Consider the following 20208-nt stretch of genomic DNA (forward strand, 5'->3'; position numbering starts at 1 on the left):
TATATTGGTTCACTAATATATAACACATACACACACACATCAATGCGCATGCATGCGCGAGCACACTTGCACACACAGGCACACACTTTAAAACTCAAAAGGTTGTATTTTGTTCTATTGGAGCTTTGGAATGTAGCCATTTCATGAGGACTGCAAGTTGTAATACTGAGGATTGTCTTAAAACCAAGTGACTATTCTTGGGTAAGGAAGGACTCCTACAATATATGATGTAAAAAACTTGGCAAATAAAAATCTGCAGAAAATGATTAAAGTGATCCTAGTCTCTAAAATGTCAAGCATTCTAACTGCTGCCTTTACTCTGTTGGGATTTTGTCTTCCTAATTGTAAGATATTTTTTATAGATTTTATTTGTTATGTATACAGCATTCTGCTTCCATGTATATCTGCACACCAGATCTCATAACGATGGTTGTGAGCCATCATGTGGTTGCTGGGAATTGAACTCAGGACCTCTGGAAGAGCAGTCAGTGCTCTTAACCTCTGAGCCATCTCTCCAGCCCCCTAATTGTAAGATTTTTAAGGTGCTCTCACAACTCTTACTTTGTAGCCTTGTTTCATGTCTTGAAGGTAAACAGGGCCAGAGTAGGGTTCTTAAGGCAGTTAAGTGTCACAGTCTGCTGAGTCAGAGTCTAAGGACCATCACTCCTCCTGTTTTACAGTAAGCCAATGATGGACTTGCTCGTCTTCCTCTGTGCACAGTACCACTTAAATCCATCAAGTCACACAATTGATCTACTGTCTGCTGAAGAAAATCTCATCAAATTTAAGCCAAACACACCAATAGGAATGCTGGAGGTAGAGAAGGTCATTTTAAAGCCAAAGTCTCTGGACAAGAAAAAGCCTACACCGATAATCCCAGAGGTAAGGATTCTGTCACAGATTTTGATGTACTTACAGCTGAGAAAGTTAATTTTTTGTCAGTGTCTATGGTTATTTCATCATAAGTGAAATAAAAAGTAGATTTCTGGTCTGGCATTTTACAATATAGTTCTCATGTTTTCCTAAACCATTTTTTATCAGCTGGTTATTCATTCTTGGGTGAAACAATTTAGGTATCAAATGCTCTAAAAATGATTGGCTTGGCTGCATCAGGATCTGTCAGTAATAAGTTATGCTTTAAAAAAATTTTACACCTAAATGACATTTTTAAAACCAATGAATATTTAATATCATATTTGACTTCTGTATATTTTATGAAATAAAACATATACACAGATCACAGTTCATTATCCTATATAGTAGCTCGCTCTTCTTTTTTTTAATAATTTCTTTTTGTGTGTAGTAAATAAATGTTCAGGTGGATGTATGGACGCCAGCAGAGAGCATAGGATATCCTTCACTCTCTGCCTTGTTGCTTTGAGGAGAGTCTTTCCCTGAACCTGGAGCTATTGTTTTTAGCTACTCTGGCAGCAAGTGCCAGTGGTTCTCTTGTCTCTGATCCCCACAACACAGGAGCTGTAGGCATGCGTACAACCATGCCTGTCCTGCTACATGGATCATGATTGTATAGCTTGCACTGCTAATCACTGAGCCATCTATTCAGGTCCTTAGAATTTTATGTTTTTTTTTTTTTAATGTGTGAATTTAACCAGAAACTTTGAAACACAAAGATGCTAATTTATTCAGTTGATATTCTTAGCATTATTTATTTGTGAATTTGACCAAACCCAGTTCTTCATACTTGCGAGACAGACATTCTACCAGTGTGCCAATGTCCATAGCACTTTTTTTCCTCTTAAAATTAGTCTCATAAAGTTATTGCTATAAACACAGGAGTATAAGTTTATGACTTCAAAAAATACTTCTGAGTTACAAACATCAACATTTTTTACTCTATAAAATTTGTGCACTGACTTGAATACATACATCTTATATCATTGTATAAAATCCTTACTAAAAAATGTTGACAAATTTCATGATAAAATATTGGCTTTAATATTTGATCGAATATTAAATATTAATAAGACAGTGGTCTGTCTTCTGTCTAGGTATGAATTTACCTGCTGTATGCACATGCCATTATTCTATATTGGAGCAATTGTATTTATGTTAACAAATAGATTGCCAATATTAGGATCCCCCTGTTATATATAGGTTTAGTTTTGTGAATCAACATCACTGAGGATCAGAAAACGGTAGATTTTGTTTAGTATAGCTACCTATTTCATACTTCCATTTTTACTGGGGGTTAATCCAGTTACATCAAAATAGGGAGACACTTCAAAGTGTGTAAATAATTTTGGAATTACTAGTATTATGTCTAAGTAAGGATGATATCCTTTACTATTTTGATATCTTTTACTATTGTGTTAGAGTTAACTGGGGCAATAATAATATAAACAGCAAGCATCAATGTCATATGTAATATTCACTTACTGATAACTGACCATATACCTGACATGATGCTAGTCTCTTAGTGTGACTGATCTGATTGATCTTGTTAGAAGGATAGTAGTTTTTGAAATACTTGGGGTTTTGTTGTTTTCATGTGTCTATTGACAGGCTATTAACAAGCATTCTTTAACGAACAACATAAAATATGGATATTATTATTGTGTGTATTTGATAATTTGAAAATACTTTAAGATACAATATAATAATATTAGTAATATTACATATGAATCTTTGTTCTTGTTGGGTTTTACTATCAAGAATTTTACCTGGGTGGTAGTGGCACACACCAGCACTTGAGAGGCAGAGGCAGGAGGATCTCTGAGTTTGAGGCCACCCTGGTCTATAGAGTGAGTTCCAGGGCAGCCAGGGCTACCCAGAGAAACCCTGCCTCAAAAAACAGACAGACAGACAGACAGACAGACAGACAGACAGACAGACACACAGTCTCTCTAAATAGAAACAACCTTAAAATAATTTTGAATTTAATTTACCAGTTATAAAAACAAATTGAGCTAGGCCTGTTGCATGGCTGTTATCACAGATACTTAGTAGGCTTCAACAGGAGAATCACAAATTCAAGTCCAGCCAGGACAACTTAGTGACACTGTATCAATATGAAAATTGAAAATAGCTTAGTAGTTGAGCTTTGTCTACCGTGAATAAAACCTTAGTACTGGTAGACTTTTCTGTCCTGCAAGCCTGCTTCCAAATAACCACACAGAGACTTTTTATTAATCATGAAAACTCAGCCAATAGCTTAGGCTTGTTTCTAACTGGCTCTTATAACTTAAATCAACCCATTTCTATTAATTGACTTTCTGCTTTGTGGCTTTATTATCTTTACTCTGTATGTTCATGCTGCTTCCTCTCTGCCTCCTGGTGATTCCCCACTTCTTCTTCCCAGCATCCTGTGTGCCTAAAAACTCTGCCTTGCTATTGGCCATTAGCTTTTTATTAAACCAATCAGAATGAGACATCTTCACAGTGTACAAAAAGATTATTCCATGACACCTTAAGTTCAATCACTAGGACCATTAAAAACACACACCCACCCACACACACACACACACACACAAAAATTGTTTTTATTTTCTTAGAATTTGTTTTAAAATTAGGAAATAGCATTAATGAAAAGGAAAATTTTACATCAGAAGAAGAAAAGGATGGGAAGAACTATTTTCTGAAGAAATATAAAGCCTTGAGTAATACATAACTCTGGATAACACTGCTTAGTGTATGTTTTAATAAATGACCTGTAGTGTAATTATTTAATTCACTGAGAGTTGTGGTCAGTTATTCTAGATACCATTATAGATACCATTGTGGAAATTTGTTTTAGCAAATACATTATGTCGTAACTGGCTTTAATTTACATTTCAGAAAACTGTGAGAGTAGTGATCAACTTTAAGAAAACACAGAAGACCATAGTGAGAGTTAGTCCCCATGTACCGCTGCAAGATCTTGCTCCCATTATATGCAGTAAATGTGAGTTTGATCCATTGCATACAGTATTGTTGAAGGATTATCAGGCTCAGGAGCCCCTGGACTTGACAAAATCTCTTAATGACTTGGGACTGAGAGAGTTATATGCAATGGATATCAGCAAAGGTAAGTGGACTTTCCCCCCCAACTTGAGTGGTGAGTGAGTGAGTGTGTGAGAGTGTGTGTGTGTGTGTGTGTGTGTGTGTGTGTGTGTGTGTGTGTGTCTGTCTGTCTGTGTGTGTTTTGTATAGTTAGGTGCTCCCAACTTCATAATGCCAAGGGTTTAATGGATCAATCATATACATAGAAGTAAATACATCCTACTGAGGATAAGAAGAAAAAAAAATGAATAGAAGTAAATCAGCCGGGCGTTGGTGGCACACGCCTTTAATCCCAGCACTCGGGAGGTAGAGGCAGGCGGATCTCTGTGAGTTCGAGACCAGCCTGGTCTACAAGAGCTAGTTGCAGGACAGCCTCCAAAGCCACAGAGAAACCCTGTCTGGAAAAACAAACAAAAAACAAAAAAAAAAAGAAGAAGAAGTAAATAAATTAAACCAACCATACAATTTAACTTGGTAGCAATTGTTGAAATGGTCTTCTTGGCTGTCATCAACATTTTATATTTTTCTGTCAACCTAGGAATTCTTTTGGTAGTTTTACTTTTCTTTTCCTTATTTGTTTGTTTTGTTTTGTGTATTTTTGATCAGGTCTCACTGGGATGCCTAGCTTGGGCTTGAACCTCTAAGCTCAAGGAATCCTCTTGTCTCAGCTGATTCAGCCATTTAGGATGACAGGCTTTTACCACCATGCACTGCCTTGGGTGGAATTTAACATAATTTCTTGTGCATTTTGGATTTAAATAAAGTACATATTTACGTGCAAGCCCATGGCTGTTCTAATGAAGCAGTAGTTTGTTTATAAAGATTTCATACAGTTTTGTATGAGGCTTAGTTATCACTCACATTTGGACATTTTTTGCTGACTTCTTTTCTTAGGTCAGCACCCAGAGTAAATTAAACCTGCATATAAAGTGAATCATAAAATACCTCCCCAAATTTTTCCAGATAGCAGAGTTTTCATCCATACAAAGAGGGGATGCATTAAAATGTGGCGATCTCAAATGAGGTGATTTTTTTTTTTTTCCTGGTGCCTGGTAGACCAAGGCAGTTAGATATTCAGTGAATCTCCTTCATTCAGGGAAATAAGGGTTTAGTGGAGGAGACAGTTAATGCACACTTTCAGACATTCTTCTGAGGGTGTGGCATAGTGTAATCCACAGAGTACTGTTTTGAGTCAGTGATATTTGACAGTTAACGGACACCATCATCACAGTCATTTCCCCCTTTTTACTCCCTCTTGCTGTAGCCCCCCCTGTTACTGCCTTCCGTAAGTCATCCTTCCAAGGTAAGATACACGAATCAGTAGAAACTGTAAATTACAACACAAAATTGGGAGGATTAAAATTGCTATTCTGACCTTAACTTTCTTAACATTACTAACACATACAGAGATTCTGGGGGGTTAATTTCCTAGAAAAAGAATTTATAGGTTTCCTTCTTTGATTTCTGGTTCTAATCATAATAATTTCACTTCAATAGAATGGTGATCGATGATGTCATTCTAGAGCTGGGAATAATAGTATCGATCTGTAATTTCAGTACTCAGGGTGTTTGAGGATTCTGAGTTGGAGGCCAGTCTGAGCTACACATATAAAAACAATCCCAGACACTAAAATCAATACTGAAAATGCATCATGCTAAAAGTCTGGGAAGACTGATTTGTTCTCTGACATAAGAGACAACAATTTGGGTGGAGCCTGCTTGGATACAGTGTGGGTGGATACTTGGGTGGTTCTTGGGAGCTGCTTCTCACTGGGCAGCTACTGGGAGAGATGGTACTTGCTCTTTTTTCCACAGCACTTTTTTCCTTTGCCACCACTTAGTTTTTAATGAAAATGTTAAAACTAGCTTAAAAAGGCATTTCATAGTGTATGTAAAAAACTTTATGTTTTCCCAAAGGAAATATATAAAATGTTTAATAGTGATTAGCTTTGAGGGGTAGGCCTGTGAGCAAGTTTTTGTATTTCTTTGTTACAGGATTTATAATAAATATATATTACTTTCATGGGAAAATTGATTAAAATTATTTAAAAATGGAATCTTTTTCCCTGTTATAAAAAGGATAGGCTCGGATCTCTGATTTGTCTAATTGTTAGGACCCTGCCTAGAATCGAAACCTTGTTAAACTGCATATGACATGTTGCCAGGCTTTTCTGATTAAGCCAACGACAGTAAATGTATGTTGATTTATTCTCGGTGGCTAATACACGCTAGTCTAATCAAAGAAACTAAAAATTCCTATTTTAAAATATACCCTGGCAGAGAATCAGAAACTAGGCTCTTTAATTCTGACGCTACAGTGGCTGATAGACCAAAGGGGCAAGCTTCGAGGGTGGATAGCTTTAGAAGTCTGGATTCTACTTCTTTGATAGTCTGGAATGGGAACAGATAGTCTTTGCTTTCTTCTAGAAATGGTGCTTGTACTTGCTTCCTCCTCACCACAACCCGTGATCTTCTTTAAAAGTGTTTAATATATTGATTTCTAATGTCCCTTCTATAGCCTAGCTTTCCATGTATGGGGTTTCTCCAGAGGCTTAATAGCTATGGGCAGAACCTTCAAGGACTGGAATTGTGGAGTCAAGAGATCTCCTTTTACCATGACAGAGTCCAGCAGGTCAATCCAAACCCTACTGATGTTCTTACACCCTGATTTGGTGGGATGTCATCAGAAGCCTTCAGACTTTGTGTGCTGTGACTTTTGGCCTCTCTTCTAGAATCAGGAAGTGCAGTGCCTGAGCTGATTTCCTTAATAACAGCAAGGCTTGACATGCCTTGTTTAAGTCTGACAGCTCAGGCATCTGCACACAGCTTTAAGTGAGGAGGGCTGACCTGGTATAGGGGGTGACCAGCTGTCCAGAAAGAAGCATCATTTGACATATTCTGGCTACACTTGCTGAATGGCTCCACCGAGTTTTTGAGTTATTCAAATCTCGGGTCACTTGATTTCTGAAATGTGAATGGAATGCTGTTTTCTTTTTTCTTTTTTTTTTTTTTTTTTCATTTGTCACACCACGGCTAACATATGCCAATAGAGAAAAATAGCTCAAAATGAAGCTTTTATTTATTCATTCACAGGGTTCCCAGAAATAAAGCATATGAAAAACCTTTAACCTTGAAGTACTGTCCATGTCCTCATGGTTGTTTGTTAGCCTTAGGAAGGCCCTTGTGCAATGTGTACTGCTTATTTGATGTTTGAGTTATTGATGTTTCAGTTTGTGAAATACGGTTTGCCTTTAGTATGTTACTGTGACAGATTGTACTAATGCATGCTTTGGTATTAACTGCCTGCCCTACCTTTCTATTCATTGCTAGGATAAGAATGCCCTGACCAAAAGCAACTTGAGAAGGAAAAGGTCCTGATCACAGTCTATCTTATTAAGAGAGGTTGAGGCAGGAACTCAAGCAGGGCAGGGACCTTGTGACAGGAATTGAAGCAGAGTCCATGACTTCCTCAGCCTGCTTTCTCATACAACCGAAGGTCGCCAGCACCCAGATGACATCACCTACAGAAGGCTGGGCCCTCCCATATTGATTATTAATTAAGAAAATGCTCCACAGAGTTGCATACATAGAATCTGATGGCCTTTTCTAAATTGAGATTCCCCCTTTCCATGTGATCATAGCTTGTGTCAAGTTGACACACACACACACACACACACACACACACACACACACACACACAGTAACCAGCACACTCTCTCTGCTTCCCTACAATAGTCTGGACATTGCCACCATTTGTTTATTTTTTTAAACACTTATTTTAAGTGCAGTCATTTAAGATTGTATGTTTACTTCCAAGTCCCATGTAAATCTTCTCTCACATTTTTATGCGAAGTGCTTTGTTATCAATATCATTAAAATTGCACTGTAATTTGCATAGAATTCTCATTTCTTTGTGGAAGAGATATTTTCATCGTTTACTCCTCACCCCCCTTTGAACTTATAATTCTTTTACTAAAGACACCAACTTTTATCTCCATGGTTTATCTCATAGTCTATCTTTTCCAGGATTGGTCCCATGCACCTTGTGGGTATCACTTCACCTACTTATTTGTTCCTGTCAGCTGACTATAAATCTAGATACTTGACAGGCTTGGGTGAGATAATTTGTGGCAAGAATAGTTCATAAGCACCAAATGATGCTTGTCTGTAGCCCCAGCTCCTCGGGAGGTGGAGGAAGAGGATTGTGTAAGCCTCGGGCTGCAAGACCACCCTGAGCTGCACAGAGATCCCTTCTCCAAGCAAACAAAACACCCTTCATAAATAGTGGTTTGTACCTCCACTTAGAGACCCTGTAATAGCATCGCTAATCATCAGCATTTGCTGTGTGCATCTTAATAAGGAACTGAAAGAGAGTGCTAGTCTTATACAGTCTTTTAGCTGCTAGCGCTTAAAAAAATCTTGTGTATATGAATGTCGGGGAGCAGGATGGGATGTCTGTACAGGAGTGTGTGTGCTATGACATGCATGTAGCAGACAATGGATATTGTTCACTGTAGTCCACCTCATTTGCAGAGTCCTTACTGCTGTGCATGCCAAGCTAGAGGGCCCACAGGCCTCCAGGGATTCTCCTGTGTGCTTCCCATCACACAGTAGGAGCACTAGGATTACAGATGTGTGTTCTCTCATTCAACTTTATATGAGTTCAGGGAATCTGAATTCAGTTCCTCATGCTCATGTGATGTTTCGATATATGTGTTTCAAAAATAAACAAAGTATGTTTCAAATACATGCAGTCACTCTTAACTATACTAAATCATCCTGAATTTTGCCAGTGCAAACACTTGTAGGATGGCTCCTGAGTCCTTCGGCATGATTCCCAGTGAACTTTGGTAACATTCACCCTGCTGTCACTAGTTGGTTGTAGCTCATTGCTGTATACAAACAGCAAAGCAACTAATTCCAAGCAGCCATGGTTCCTTCCAGTGGGATACCATTTTGGAAGTATACTGGGACACAGTGGCCTAGCAGCTGGCTTGGTCCTTAGGTAATTGATGATGTCATTTGACATTAGGAAACAGACTTTTTTGGGGGTGGTTAGAGAAGTATTATGGATACAGTCTTGAAGTTTGATGATTACCATTCTAACTGAAGTCCAGTTTTTGTAATGTTAACCTTTTAGGGCCTGGTAATTTTGGCCCCAGTAGAACTACTAGGTTAAACAAATAGCATTTGTGACACATTATCTGGTTCATTCTTCCCTCAGTGCCTAGGGGAGATTGGTTCTGAACCCTTGTGGGCATCCAAATCTGTGGAAACTCAATTCATTGATAAAGAATTGCCTAGTGCTTGCATCTAGCCTCTACTCACCACCCCTCATATACATTAAGTCATCTCAGGACTATTTCTGACACCCAATACGTTGTAAATGGTCATTATGGTAGGTTTTCGACCAGGAATGATGGCCAGGAAAAAAAAATCTGTATGTATTCAGTGCAGGTTTAATTTTTCTTGGAGCATTTTCCATGTGGGGTTTGTTTGTATCCATTGAAGTGTACTTGCATATAGAGTGACAGCTGTAATTATAATGGCTCATGTTTTGAGAGTGAAATAACACTTCATGGTTGTTTAGCTCTGACAAAATTATAGCTGAAATAAACAAAAGGACAAGCTGTGTGAGAGAAGCATCATGTGTCACTTACTATGCTGTAATCTTCTTACTTTGCATCTGAAATGCTGGTAACGATACAGTGCATAAAGAGTTGAGTTTGCTGTCTAGCTCTGCCTCTTGACCTTGGCTGTGTGTCTTAGCTTCTTTAAGCTTTATTTGCCTCTGGTCTAAAGCGGTAACTACATTCTCTTGTTGCTTTGAGAATTGGATAAGGTATTTGCTGCCTAGCTGAGTAGCTGTAACTGGCAACGTTCATCACCAGAAAAGCTTTTAAAGGAGAGGCTAGAAAAGAAACACTGGAAATGAGTTACACCCATGAACAAAAAAGGAAATTGTTTTTCATCTTCTTCAGAATCCTGCCAAATGTCACAAACCCCGGACATCGTGAAGGAGAAAGAAAACAGAGGGATTTTCAGCTTTTTCCAACGCAGTAAGAAAAAGCGGGAGCAAGTAAGCATTTTTATGCCGCATGTTAAGATTCTTAACGAGTATTTTTACAGTGGTTTCTGCTTGGATTATAAACTGGCCTTGCTTTTTGATTCTCTGTTAGACTGCCAGCGCGCCTGCGACCCCACTAGTGAGCAAGCACCGCCCATCTTTTACAAGGTCCAACACCATTTCCAAACCCTACATTTCCAACACGCTACCCTCAGATGCACCCAAGAAGAGACGTGCCCCGCTGCCCCCCATGCCCACATCCCAGGGTGATGCGCAAGGCCAAGAGAGGCGAGCTTCGTGTGTGGTGAGATCCACCAGTGTGGATGACAATGACAAGGTGCACTGGGTTTGGGGTTGTTTGTTTGTTTGTTTTCAGGTTGATGTAGGGAGGCGTCTGTTTTTCTCTCTTTAAGTTGTCCATTTCCACATAGACTACTGAGAAAGAAACAGTTATTAATATGCACTCAGTGGAATAGTTACTGACAAGGTTGATAGAAAAAGGTCATGGATACTCTACCATATCTTAAATGAATGTCAGTTTTAAAACACTTCCATCCTCAAGCTAATACATGACATATAAATTCCCTCTTGCTTTACCTCCTCTAAGCCAGGGTATCTATACTGTCTGCATGTATCAGGAATTAAACGCATATCTTCAACACATACCTTCTGAATAACCACATGCATCTGTTATGTTCCATTCTTGGGTTTCTAACCGTTGGTATCTTCAGAGATTCTCCAGGGGACATCCTGGTGTTTACTTGATCTATCAGTGTTGTTTTTTAAAAACAAACCCTTTACTGGAATATGCTGCTGTTTTACTCATATTGTCTATCCAGAGGGGATGTTCTACGTAAAGCTTTATCAATTTACAAAAAAAAAAATACTCATTTTAGTACAGGTGTGTGCTGTATGTGGCATGTGGAAGTGAGAGAACAATGTGTGTGTATTCTATCCTTCCAGCATGTCAGCTCCGGGGATCGAACCTGGGTCATCAGGCTTGGTGGAAGGCCCCTGCCCCTTTACCAGCTAAGCCATCTCACCAGACCACCTCAATTTAAAATAAAGATCTTTAACATTAAAGTTTCCCTCAATATATCTTTTTCTGTGAGATCCATTTGTCTTAAAATATCTATACTTCCCTTGCTTTATTCAGGTGGAGCATAAGTGAGATTTAGGTAAATGTAATAGAACATAACGCCATCTACTTTATTGTTCATAGTCAGGTGGAGTAATTTAAGGGACATTGATGGTAAAAATGTATTTTGAGTTACTTACACCCCAAGTGGTGTTCCAGTATTGAAGCTGAAGGATGTTATCCCATTTTTGGGTGGTGAGCAACCAGAGAAATGAACTCTTTAGAAACTAAGTATTTTCTTATCTACGTTAATGTTGTGGTATAAAAATTTTCATCTTACAAAACATAAGGGTAGTTACTCCCGCTCCCCCCAAGTCATTTGCTGACAAAACTTGCAGGGTATCTGTTCTGTAGTTGGACAGTGGTTCTCAGAAAAGGAGATCTTTGTGTTTAGTCATAAATGTGTGTGGGAAGGAGTACAATAGTTGGGTGAAAAACTCCACTCGGATTCCAGAATGTCAAGGATAAGGCATGCTTAGGCCTGAGCAAGGGTCAGACTGGCAACTATACAAGGAAGACAGGACAAGGCTGGTCCTAAAGGCTTCTTTTTGTGTTACAGCCCCTTTCTACTACTTAATAGGAACAAGAACCTTTGGAAGATTACTTTCCATTTTAATTACCTTAAAACTGAACTATAGTAATATAAACTATTATATGCTCATGTAGTTACCAAAGTCTTCTTGCCTTTGTATAGAAGTTACATCTATTACAGCTGTCTTTGTGCAAGCCATCCCAGTAGCTTTGTGTGCTTTGATTCTCAGGGAGTCTGGATCATCTAATGTCTGCCTCTTACATGTCTGAGCTGTGTCACCAGCAACCTCATGGAAAGCTGGTTCTTTTGATTCTCATCCTCCACTCTGTGACCACTTGGTGCCCTGTGTTAAGTAAATTTTTTTTTGTATATTGCCTTTGGCAAATTACACATCTTTATGCAATTTTCTGATTATTTCATCGTTTGATCTGGACATCTGGATAGTTCTTTGATGTATTGTTCAACAGGAACCAGAATTATTTGTTTTTCCCTAGAGAAGCTGAAGAACCATTTTTTGTTTATTCATTACCGAAATACTTAATGATTAGGCTGGGGGTTATGTTTGTTTGTGTCTGTTCATGTACACACATGAACTCATGCCTTACTAGGCATTCTCAGCACTTAGACTCATGGATAGATTTTTATGTGACTAATCATCCTCCATTTAACTCTTCTTTCATCTTCATAGTCTCCTTATAACTTAGGAGTGTGTGTGTGTGTGTGTGTGTGTGTGTGTGTGTGTGTGTCTTGTCTATCCTGCTTTTAAGTACTACTGTTACTTTCTTTATTCATTACCTGTTTTCTGTACTGGCCATACCTGAATCTATGGTCTTAAGGTCTTAAGTCCACTTACTCAACTCTTGAAGAAAGGTATTTATTTTGTTGTTGTTGTTGTTGAATTTGTGAGATGAACTCAACTGTAGTGGTTTGAATAATGCTCCTCTCAGAGTTGTATTCAGGTCCTAATGTAACCAGGGTACAACTTCTAAGGTTTGGAATCCACTGAATGGCTCCTGGCATCAATTTTTTTTAGGCCCCTGGCTCCTCACCTTGTCCCCATTGTTCTTGTTTAGAAACCTACCTACAGTTTCTCCTCACAGTGCCTTCTGGGAATAAGAATTCCACTTTTCTGGAAGCCTGCTTCCATTTTGCTTGTCTACATATGTCCCTCTAACTGTTTTTCATTAAGCCCTAATGCTTATAAATATGACTTGCCTTAGAAATAGAGGGTGTGCATATGGATTTCAGTTTGGAGGTACCACCATCTTATTTTAAGTTGAGCCCAAATACAAAGGCTAGGATCCATTTTAGATGATTTGACACAGCATGGAGACAGAAGAAAAGGCCATGTGCACACCCAGGCCAAGCTGGGTGTTCTGCCATAAGGAACACTGGAAGTCACCAGAGATGACATCAGGAAAGGGCAGGGAGCATGGCTCTCTGCATGCTCTGGTTTCAGACTTCTGGCCTTTAGATTCCTGTTTTAAGCCATTGTGGGTTTTTATAGCATTCCTAGGAAATTACTATGCCGACTTTGTCATTCCAATCTTTATATTCTTGTGGTTAAATTTGAACACGTGAATAACGACTCATCACTGTATGGAAATCAGCACATCTAAATGCAGCCCCATTTTTACTCTGTAGTCAAAAGTCCAAACTCATCTTGGTGTGTGTTTTATAGTTTTCATATCTACTAGAGAGCAGGCTTTCATGTATTCTCATAGTGTCTCCCTCTGCTCAAATCATCTCTAGAAAAATCCAGAGTAGAGAGTCAGAACATGCTTAACTTGTCTTCATATTGCTCTCTGTGGCTGACTGACACATTTGTGTTTCTTATTTACCATTTCCCAAGTCAGAAACTGTTACCAGCCATCATTTTTGGGATCTCAGGTTCATCTATTTACTGATCATAACTTTCCATTTGAAACTCTATTCCTTATCAGTTTCAGGATTCTTTGAACTCTAGGCAGGACATTTGAGTGGTTATGCTTATGTGAAGTCTCGCTTCTGATCCTTTCATAATGGAGTATGGCTGCCTCTGTCCTCTGTATCACCCTTCCCCACAGAATTGGTTCCTGATGAAGAATGCTCTACAGAGAAAAATCACTTTCTCTGAATCGGTCTTGTGTGTTTTGATTCGTGTGTGCCTATTGCTAGGATTCTTATATAAATTATAATGAATTCTTGAGTTGATGTTTATATTCAAGTATTCATGAAGTTCAGCAGAACATATCTGCTTGTGAATGAATGTTATTTATTTTGTTGCTATTTTGTTTTAAATTTTAAATAAAAATATAAATTGTAATGACATATACATCTACTTGAACAATTTAGTTGAATTTTTAACAAATGTTATGTTTCTAGTCATTGAAAGTAATAGCAATGAAATATGCAAACATAACTGAAAGAAAAAAAATATGTATGACCAAAACTGCTATTGCTTGTGATGCAGCATAAACCACAAGGGTGCGCTGTTTAACAGAAGTACAGCACTCCAATTTTTCCATTTTTACCCCCTTTAACACATCTTTAAAAAAGAAGAAAGAAAATGTTGAAATGGTTATGTTATGTTAGAAAACCTTATTTTGTTTGGTAAAGTGACAGAAAAGTGAACTAGAAATATGAGTATTAGTAATGCATGAAAAACATTTATAATGAACAACATTTTCATTTTAACCTTTGGTTCATTTTGGTCACCTTTTAAGTAGTCACTGGTCCAGTGGTCACCTTTGTTAATCAATACTTACTCTAAATGTGTCTGTTTTTGAATAAAAGTATTAACTACATCTCTTCTACTTTTTGGCTCTCCATATTTAATAATTTGCCTCATTCTTCCAGGACATTTCTCAACATTGGCAAATTGAGGTACTTGGATAGTGATTCTGGAACAAACACTGGGATTATTCACATAGCTGACTGTTGATTTTTCAGTATAATTTTGACAGTTGCTTGTGCTCTTCCCAAAAGTGTTCATTAAACCAACTTAACAAAATACCCTATCCTAACCTTTGTGGGATTTCTGATGGAACAGGCCATCTAAAGAATAAGTTTTACTGTCATTCCATTTAAGTCAGGGCTATCATGTCTTTTTTCATGTACATAAATTTTCTGTACACTTTGGCATGATTTTCAGCCCCATGTCATTTTCTCTATAAAAGAATGTATTGCATTCTATGAAAATGTTCATTTCAAAATGAATTTCCAATTGGAAAATTTCTAGCAGTTTTTCCTGAAACGTTTCAGAACATTTTCTTAAGCATTTTCTCCCCAGTGATTTGAAATGTCATTTGTGTTACAAGGTATATGGTATTCATCTTTTGTTGTTATATGTATGGACAGTTAAAATGGTATTCCTTTGTATAACCATATACAGACAGATTGTCAAACACAGTGGCATTGACTTAAAACTAATACAGAATTTTGGAATTAAAGCTAAGTATAGGAATCCAATTCTTATACTCAGTTGTTGTCTATTGAAAACACATTTAACAAAACCAGTAGGCAGAGGATGGATGGCCTTGCCTTTTAGGCCAGTTAACCTCTTAGGCTTATTTATGTTTCGAGTGGAGGTAGAAGAGTTAAAAAGAAATGGTTAGAAAACTTCACCCACAGAATTCTCAAAACCTGTGGAGAATTTTTCACTTGCATATTTGGTGTAGTCTTACTGCTTAGAATCCTGGGCATACAACGACGAATAGCTTTTCCCCTGGCCACTAGCATGGTGTTTGACCTCCTTTGGGATAGGGTTGTGGCTGAAAGCACAGTAAAGGAATAATCCCTTCTGGGCATTTCATTTGGTCTCAATTTGCATGCTGCTACAGAAAACATTCAAATATTGAGAAACTGAAACTCCTTGCCATCTACTATTATGCAAGTGAAATTTAATACCCAGAGTATTAGTTTTAAATAGCTGACTAAATATTTTAGGAATGCTTTGCATTCCTCTTTTACCCAGTTTTATCTTTTTCCTACATAGTGTAGTTTAAAAGCAGATGATATACTAATGAAGTAAGTAAACATCTATTTGTATTTTACTTGGTAAATTTTAATTCTAGTTTTCTTTTCTTTCTTTCTTTCTTTCTTTTTTTTTTTTTGTTTTTTTTTGTTTTTCGAGACAGGGTTTCTCTGTGTACCTTTGGAGCCTATCCTGGCACTGGCTCTGGAGACCAGGCTGGCCTCGAACTCACAGAGATCTGCCTGCCTCTGCCTCACTAGTGCTGGGATTAAAGGCGTGCGCCATCAACGCCCGGCTAATTATTTTATGCAGAGTAATTAAGGTTGTATTTCCCTGTTGTAATAGATTGTGTATTTGTATTTATTAAGAAATATTTCTCTTTCTGCTTTTTTTTTTTTTTGGTCCAGGTTATCACATACACTTTATTTTCCCCTCCACTCTCCTTCTTGTATTTATTGTATGAAAAGTGGACCCCACACATAGTTCTGCAGTTGCCTAGGAACAGTGGTTGCCATGGCATTTGCAGCTTGATATACAGAGTACATCTGGCTACACTTCTAAAACTATGAGTGGGTTAACTCATCTGAAAAATATACTATCACAATATAATACTTAATCTTTGCCAGATATAACACACATTATTTTGTTATAATTTTCCTAAGATTTATTAACAAATCAGCCACTAAAATAAAGCCTACAGTGCCTGCTTATGAATTTATTTTTAATATGCCAAGCAAAGTTCTAAGAACAGCATTCAATTAATTACACAAAAGCACCCTGTTAGTACTTCCAATCCTGCTTCAACCTAAAAGCAAAGGGATCTGCTAGTTATAAAGTTTTCAACTCTAAAGAAAAATAATATTCAAAGAACAAGAGATTGACCATTCCACAATTCTCTTCTTGTCTGTCAAGGAGAAAACACCTGGATTTGCCTTAAGCTTCACACTAAGTTCATAGCAGAACACTCAAGTCAGAAGTCCGAGCTTTGCTCAGCTGCTCTCCAATTGTGTTGCTTGAGTAGACTTGTCTTTCTCTGGCAATCCCCATGCATCAACAGAAGGCACAGACAGAACATAGCCATGGCTATAAGTCTGTAGGGAGGGCACATGGGTAAAGCTTGCTCGACAGCTTTGACATCCTGTCTAGGTATAATTGAAATGTCCTTCAGTTTCTTTGGGGGGTTGCTTCCCTCTGGCATAGGTTCTAATCTAAGTTACTCTGCTAAGTGTTTTGTCTTCTCCTCACGTGTCCCTAGAAACATGTCTGTCCAGTTTGTTATGATTCCAGGGAACCATGGTAACCATTTCTTCCTCTTTACTTTGAATGCCAGGCTCTACTTCCTTCTTGTTCATTGAAGATGCACTGCTGAACTCAGCGCTCATCTTTTGGCTGAAAAATGTTAAAGCCAAGGACTGTCACTAATAAGACTTGATTACATGAATATATTTCAGTTAATGATGAGTGAGCAGGACTGATGAAAACAATGATTTGTCTCAAGTAGAGGAATGTGAAAGTCTGTCAGGGGCATAACATAGACCTTAAATTTGTCATTTTTTTCTTTGCATAGAAAAGGGTCAGTGTAGATGTAAATAGGACACTACTAAACCTTGACGGTGTCTTTCGTCATCTTAGGCTCTCATTGTTCTGTCTTGTTCTTTATCCCTGTCATTTTATTTCAGTCATTTGCTGAGCTTTCTCCTCTAAGGAATAAGATTTTGTAACTGAATTTCCCAGAATCTTCAAAGTCTTGTGTTGCAAAATTATATAAGTCTGGCTTTTACCTGATGAAAGTGCTCTGTGGTGTGGAGCTTTGGTGGGTGGTAACCAGGTCACAATGCCTACTTGTATTGGAAGATTGCTGAGACCCAAAGTAACATAGAAGGCTTAATAACTGGCATCTCTCTCTGCTGTGACTGTAACACAGGAATCCTCACTGGAAGCACCTTGCACTACTACAAAGAAATGGAGGGCTTAAATTGTGAGAAAGATGTGTTCACTTACTGAACTTATTAACTAGAGGACTCAAATGTCATTATTAACTAATAATGAGTTTTATACTAGATATGTTTGAGACAAATCTTGTGACCAACTCAGCCACCTGGAATTCCCTGGAGGGCCTAACTTTCAGGAACAAAAGGCCACAGGATATTGGTGGTGATGTCACTTGGAACGCCTGCTAGTTGATCTAGCTCTTACCTTATTGGCCTCTATCATAGTACCCATTTCAGAAGATTGATGGGAGTGGTGTTAAAATTGGCCGAGTAAATGCCTTCTCACCCCATGTGGGTTGAAGAGCCGCAGGTCCTGAACTTAACATCTCCTGTTGTCTCCTGCTCAGCTCACTTTGATAGGGTAATCTGAGTTGATCCTGACAAGGTAAGACTTACCCATGCTATCAGTGAGGACTCTGTATATTTTCTGAAATAGAGAATATGAAAATAGAGTACACAAAGTTTCAGGTGTTTCCTTTTCCCAGAGAAGGCATGAGTAGAGAGCAGAGATTCAGGTCTTTGGAAGAAGCTTTTCCATATTTCACCCAGAAAGAGCAGTTTAGTTTTAAACTGCTTCAATGACAAATTGGCATTTATATTTCCATCCAGTGTAAGTCCAGTTGTGTTTATGCAGGTGTGAAAATTACACATGAGAAAATAAATAGCAAAACCTCAAAGGGATGACCAGTGTTTTGTTAGAATTTACAGTAACTTTTCTTTATTCCACTTCCATTTAGGCATTGTTTATAGTCCACGTGCAATTATACGGATTTCATTGTTATAGGAGAGAAACTTGGTTACAGAGCTTATCTACTTTGAAAATCCAATACCTCATATTTCTATATTCCATTAATTATTACATAATAATTATCTCCAAAATACTGGTATTTAAACCCAACTTGTATATCTTGAGTTGTGAAATTATTTTAGGGAATCTTTCACCAAGAGTTCAAACTCAACCCTCAGTCACATACGAGGGTTGAGACATTGGGACTTAGATTTATTTGGACAAGCCTAATGGCAATCATAAAACATTTAGTACATTTTTATGCTGTTGAACAGGTTATCCCAACATAATGTGAATCTGTCCTATAAAAAGGAAATGTATTTTACAACTAAAGATCATTTCAAATGGTTGTTTAGGTACCCCCTAGGCCCACCACTGCCCAAACATGGAAATATTCTTAAAAGCAGATATAATCCAAGATCTCATAATAGAACATTTAGCAACATCATTGGAGTTGGACAGCTGTTTCTGTTCTTTGTCAATTTCCCCCTATATTCTTTCTGATTCATATAGGACATACTTCACTGCCCCCTGTTGTGATGCACCTGTGATTAATACGTAAACTAATACTGTCTCCAGTGCTAGTCCTCAGCAAGGCTGGGGAACTCTGCTTAATTCTACCTCTGTTAGATTTCATTCCATTTGAATGAGTGAATTCTAATCCGTATGTGAATTCAGGGGGACTATCTGCCATGGTTTTCCATCTGACCTTACCACTTTCTTACACCTGTGTGTTCTAGTTTTCCTTGTAATATTTCCCTTTTCACAGATCATAAAGTTTGGGGGTATGTGTTGCTGTTCAGGTGCAGGACTCACCAATAGCACCCAGCCTTATCAGTGGCTTTAACTAGAGCAAATAATTGAGTAGCTAATGATTAGCCAAGGCGGGTTCTCCTAGGGAGTTAGAAACCTGTTTTCTCAGCTTGCAAACCTTTCAGACTTAAAAATAATTTAGCCCCTCTTTGAAAAGTCCAGTTATAATTTGACTAAAGGAAATGAATGTTGATGTCAAAACTAAAGAGTTGTAAGCAATTAATTTGGATTAAACATGCTTATGAAATTGTTCAAATGTATATCCTCTAGTACACATTTATCTATGTATTGCCAAGATTTCACAAACTAGTGTTTGTTAACAAACTAAGGTTTGTTAAACCTTAACTTCAACCAGAGTCTTTCATGGTATGATGAGGTGACTTAACAGTGGAGATTTTTCCGGCAGTAAGCCCGGTATATGCAGTAAGCTCTGCATATGCAATAATCTAAGACAGATTCCAGTAGGAGTCCCACTTCCACTCTCACCAAAGATAGATGATTTTACATGCCCCCATTTTATATTCACAACTATTTCTTGCCTTCGTCACTATTATTTTCTTATTTACAAAATAACATTCACAGCCTAAAAATAGGCAAATGTAGTAATGCCAGCTAATGTCTATGTAGCATGTACTGTGCCCTAGGCATTACTCTTATTGTACATGCATGATGCTATTTGGGTAAACCAGTCCCTTGTTGGCATAGGTACTTTTCATGGTTAATGTGGTTACTTTTCAAACTTGAGAGGACTGAAGTTCCCATTTGTTAGTAACTATTAGAATATATCCTCTTCCAAATTGAAAACACTCTGTTAAGCCTCTCTGCAGTTAGACAGGTTCTCTTATCTGAATAAATTGACCGGTTGCTTTGGAAGCTTATAATGTGCGTTTCTTAAGTAATTATAGTAGTTCTACAAGTCTGCTTTC

At 37.9% G+C, this 20208-nt stretch overlaps 1 protein-coding gene across 15 annotated transcripts in view; it reads left to right on the plus strand.

The window, feature by feature from the left end:
* Positions 1 to 20208, plus strand: part of Cobll1 (cordon-bleu WH2 repeat protein like 1) — a 147759-nt gene that overhangs the window by 100439 nt on the left and 27112 nt on the right. For 8 of the 15 annotated variants that reach the window (XM_027420295.2, XM_027420292.2, XM_027420293.2 and 5 more), the window contains exons 4-8: positions 681 to 882; positions 3796 to 4024; positions 5264 to 5302; positions 9981 to 10078; positions 10179 to 10403. In XM_027420295.2, coding sequence (XP_027276096.1) covers positions 681 to 882; positions 3796 to 4024; positions 5264 to 5302; positions 9981 to 10078; positions 10179 to 10403 — 793 coding nt within the window. The remainder of the gene's footprint in view (positions 1 to 680; positions 883 to 3795; positions 4025 to 5263; positions 5303 to 9980; positions 10079 to 10178; positions 10404 to 20208) is intronic. The other 7 variants (XM_027420297.2, XM_027420300.2, XM_027420301.2 and 4 more) reach the window with 1 other exon arrangement.

This window comes from Cricetulus griseus, chromosome 6, assembly GCF_003668045.3.
Source record: "Cricetulus griseus strain 17A/GY chromosome 6, alternate assembly CriGri-PICRH-1.0, whole genome shotgun sequence".
Lineage (NCBI taxonomy): Eukaryota > Metazoa > Chordata > Mammalia > Rodentia > Cricetidae > Cricetulus > Cricetulus griseus.